Below are 4520 nucleotides of genomic sequence, written 5' to 3' on the forward strand. Positions count from 1 at the left end.
TCTTCCTGCGTGTGGGTGTGAAACTTTTTTTTTTCAAGTGTGAAAAACGCCACAGGTTCCCCCAGCCATTACACCAGTCCCCATGCCTCCTCCCCTCAACTCTCTGTTCCTCTGCTTGCCTCCACTCTGACTGACATCACTGGAGTTTCCCAGAAGCTACATGTGTATATAACAGCAGCGCTCAGAGTATCAGTCCATCAAACACAGCAGGAGCATCACTACCTTCAAAACAACCTCTAATAAGACTGCTGGAGTTTAGCACTACATTTTTATAAAGGAGAAATATGCAAAAGAGCTGAACTGGTACTTGAACTCTCTTCGAATACTGCCTTGGGTTAAGTAGGTAAAGGAAGTCTCTACTCCGGGATCCGCAGAAAGTTCTAGTAAAACGATGGAAGGTGATTGCAGCAGAGTGACGGTGGACTTGGAGAATGGCCCTGTGTCACCGAGCGTCACCCTGGTGCGGGAGAAGTCCACACAACGTTGGAGGCTGTGTGGTGCCCTGCTGGCCATGGCGCTGTGTGTCTCAGCTGCACTCTTCTTTACCAAGGTAAGAACATACATCCCATTATATCTTATCTTTTATCATCATTTATCATTTATTATAAATTATTATTAACGGCACAATTTCTAGTGAAATCGATCTGGATCTGAACTCATTTGATGTGCTAATATCAAGAGTATTTCATCAGCAATTTGATCAAATCAAAATTTACTTTCATTTTACATGTATTTTTACCTTGCAATTATTTATATGTATTTATTCACTATACAGCTATATCACTATAACTTTTTCATTTATTTGTATCCTCTGTAAACCTCTGTATGTCTCTGCATTAGCTCGGTATATTTCATATCTCCTGTTGAGCATCGATACGAAACCTGATCGCAGGACTAACTCTTTCTTTTATCTCTGTTTCGCGTTTCCTCAGAAACAAGATCACATCGAGAAAGCTGATGGTGAGTTCATATCCCTTTTTTCTGTCAGGTTCTACTGCAATATATATATTTATATGTGTGTATATATATATATAGATATATATTTACGTGCATATGCTGCTACTCCCTTGACAAAGGGTGCATTCTAAATAGCATCCTATTTGTATTTTAGTGCACTACATATGACCAGAGCCCTATCGGCCCTGGTCAAAAGTAGTGCACTATATAGGGAATAGGGTGCAATTTGAGATACATTCTTGCAAGCTCTTAAAAACCTCTCACACATGTAGTTGGTTTGAGAAGATTCCCGGCTTGTGAAGATGTCACCGTTTCTAAATCTCCTTCTCCTTTCTTCCCTCCTCAGAAATTCAGCATACCCTGAGACAACTCTCTGGAAACATAAAGGCTGCCATTCATTTAGAAGGTAAGAGCACACTATCCAGGAATGCATTCGATGCCTGTCTGTACCCCCTAAATAATACCCTATTCCCTATTATAGTGCACTAGTTTTGACCAGGGCTCATATGTAACAGGGATCGAGTGCCATTTGAGACACACTGCATTCAGCACAAAAGCGTTCGTCATTTCAACAGCACTGTAGAACTGGAAAGAACTTCTCTGCATGTTGAATAGTCTGGAAACACACATATGTAAATGTAGTATATGCAAATCAATTCACACTTGACCTTTGACTTTGAAATGGGATAAGATGCTGTGATTGAATCAAGCCTGTTTGACATACGATATAAGTCAAGACATAACCTTCATCTCTTTTTGAAACTGCTCATTTACAACTTGCCTCAATAGAAGGTGTGTCGTAGTGCTCCATGAGTCAATATCTACAGTGAATTCTATTCATGTCCGACCTCTCTCTCTCTCTCTCCTCCTTTCCCCTTTTAGGTGAATACAACACCTATGGTGATTACAAGTCCTCAGTGGAGTGGACAGATGACGAGGGCCAGGGATTCTCACAGGGGGGTCTTAAACTCAACAACAACGAAATTGTTATTCCCCAGATGGGCCTCTACTTTATCTACAGCCAGGTCTCTTTCCACGTCAGCTGCAAGGCCGACCCCAAGCACCCTAACAACCAGGACATGGTTCACCTGAGTAACACGGTCACGCGCTGGTCCCCAAGCTACGGCACCGAAGACAACAAGGAGTACCAGACGCTGCTCAACTCTGTACGCACCGTGTGTAAGAAGTCTTCCAACAGCGAGGCTGCGAGTGAAGGAAAATGGTATAACGCCGTGTACATGGGAGCCGTGTTCAGCCTGGAGAAGGGAGACAGGCTCCGGACAGTCACAGAGAACAGGCTTCTGCCCCATCTGGAGAGTGGCGCTGGGAAGAACTTCTTTGGCGTGTTCGCCTTGTAAAGACAGACAAAAATGGCTGACGACAGAGGGGGGTAGGCTACGTCTCAAATGTCAACCTATTTCCTACACTTTGTTGACAAGAGCTCTATGGGTGAATTATATACAGGGAATAGGTCACCATTTGGGATGCAGGCCACAGTGTGAAGGGAAAGATTCAACTTTTGGAGGAGGGGGGGGAGGGGGGGAAAGGAAAGCTAATAACATGACGAATATACGGGAAGGTTACCTGATAGGAGTCACAGGGCGTTTCATCTATTGAAGTTGACTGAGGTTAAGGCATTGTTGTTTTATGTTAAAGCCAATGCTTTTATACTCTTCTGTCAAAGATGAGGAATCATAGCCTGGGTACCAGTCTGTTTGTGCCATCATGCCACTTCTTGCCACCCGTTGACATGCCAAACATTGGCTTGCACGACAGTATGGAGTAGTCAAGAGCACAAACAGATCTGGGGACCAGGCTAGAGGAATTATACCAACCTATATAAACTGTAGCAGTTTATATATACTTGGGGTTTATTGTACAACAGATGTGTTGCCGTGGTGTTACCACGGCAACATATTTCTATAATGTTAAAGTACTATGTACTTGAACTAGTGTTTACTCTCAGAACCTGCTGCTGAACTGCCACCCACAGCACCCAAAACCCAACCGCGCCATATCCTTCTATCCGAAAGATTTCTGACGACGATTCCACGTATTTTTAGCATTTTGATATACGCTGCTAGATCTTATTGAGAAGTTAAAATACGCTTCTAATTGATTCTGAATTAATCATCATCAATCTCTTTTTATTATTTATTATTTATTAACATAGCTATTATTATTTATTATTTATCTGTTCATTATAGTTGTATTGTTGTCTAATGATAATGTTATTTAAATGGGATTTGACCATATTTATTTAATTTATTTGAAGTGTCTAATACCTAATTGTTATGTTATTTAATTGCATTTTATAGAGTAATTTTTATTGTATTTATTTATTTATTTATTTAACTTGTGCTGTTGAGTCAATATCTCAATAAAATTATACAGAAAGGACAAAACATTTATTGTACGTGAATCAATTATGACCATTCATGAACAGTTTATGCAACATTGACTTCACTTACCGATAGTCACTATTTTGAGATTCTACAGCCACGCTGTATTGGATTACTGGATTGGATTTTTAACAAAAGGAATTTCATAACTGGTCAGGTGACCGTACTCTGAGCGTCTTTAACTGATGCTGAACTGGTTCTAGCACTGGGAAAAACCTTGTAAATCGTGATCGAGTCACAGTAGCTATTTCTATCAGCACAACTTCCTAAAAATAGTTATCTCTCTGCTTTCATGGAATGATTAACGCTTCTGTTGATCTTATCTCCTTTGTATTAGCATACATTTGCAACGGGCACCTTGCCTAAAATAAACTCACTGGTTGTTTCCATTGCAGTCACTTCCTCAACAGCAAATGTGGTTAGTGACAAGGGTAACTCCCTCTCCAAACGAAGCCATGACTGATAAGCGTAGGAGTTAGCAACAACGACATCACAAGCAGAGTGGGGCTACTGGGCTTCTTTTGCTGGTAATTATCCCACACTTTTCCTCCTGCTCCGACCCATCTCCTCCTGCTCCGACCCATTTCCTCCTGCTCCGACCCATCTCCTCCTGCTCAGACCCATCTCCTCCTGCTCAGACCCATCTCCTCCTGCTCAGACCCATCTCCTCCTGCTCAGACCCATCTCCTCCTGCTCAGACCAATCTCCTCCTGCTCCGACCCATCTCCTCCTGCTCAGACCCATCTCCTCCTGCTCAGACCCATCTCCTCCTGCTCAGACCCATCTCCTCCTGCTCAGACCCATCTCCTCCTAATCCAACCCATCTCCTCCTGCTCCGACCCATCTCCTCCTGCTCCGACCCATTTCCTCCTGCTCCGACCCATCTCCTCCTGCTCAGACCCATCTCCTCCTGCTCAGACCCATCTCCTCCTGCTCAGACCCATTTCCTCCTGCTCAGACCCATCTCCTCCTGCTCAGACCAATCTCCTCCTGCTCCGACCCATCTCCTCCTGCTCAGACCCATCTCCTCCTGCTCAGACCCATCTCCTCCTGCTCAGACCCATCTCCTCCTGCTCAGACCCATCTCCTCCTGCTCAGACCCATCTCCTCCTAATCCGACCCATCTCCTCCTGCTCCGACCCATCTCCTCCTGCTCAGACA

At 43.6% G+C, this 4520-nt stretch overlaps 1 protein-coding gene across 1 annotated transcript; it reads left to right on the forward strand.

Annotated features, from left to right (window-relative positions):
- Positions 1 to 391: 391 nt before the first annotated feature.
- LOC139392100 (tumor necrosis factor-like) lies at positions 392 to 2325 on the forward strand. Its single transcript, XM_071139819.1, has 4 exons — positions 392 to 550; positions 933 to 960; positions 1304 to 1363; positions 1840 to 2325. Exons 1-4 carry the CDS (start codon positions 392 to 394, stop codon positions 2313 to 2315), a joined length of 723 nt encoding a protein of 240 aa, XP_070995920.1. The 3' UTR covers positions 2316 to 2325.
- The last annotated feature ends 2195 nt before the right edge of the window (positions 2326 to 4520 follow it).

This window comes from Oncorhynchus clarkii, chromosome 32, assembly GCF_045791955.1.
Source record: "Oncorhynchus clarkii lewisi isolate Uvic-CL-2024 chromosome 32, UVic_Ocla_1.0, whole genome shotgun sequence".
Taxonomy (NCBI): Eukaryota; Metazoa; Chordata; class Actinopteri; order Salmoniformes; family Salmonidae; genus Oncorhynchus; species Oncorhynchus clarkii.

Excerpts from the sequence above, each read along its gene's own strand:
- LOC139392100 (XM_071139819.1), top strand. The coding sequence starts at position 392 with ATGGAAGGTGATTGCAGCAGAGTGACGGTGGACTTGGAGAATGGCCCT. Across the intron at positions 551-932 it reads CTGCACTCTTCTTTACCAAG|AAACAAGATCACATCGAGAA; the intron begins GTAAGAACATAC and ends GCGTTTCCTCAG. Across the intron at positions 961-1,303 it reads TCACATCGAGAAAGCTGATG|AAATTCAGCATACCCTGAGA; the intron begins GTGAGTTCATAT and ends TTCCCTCCTCAG.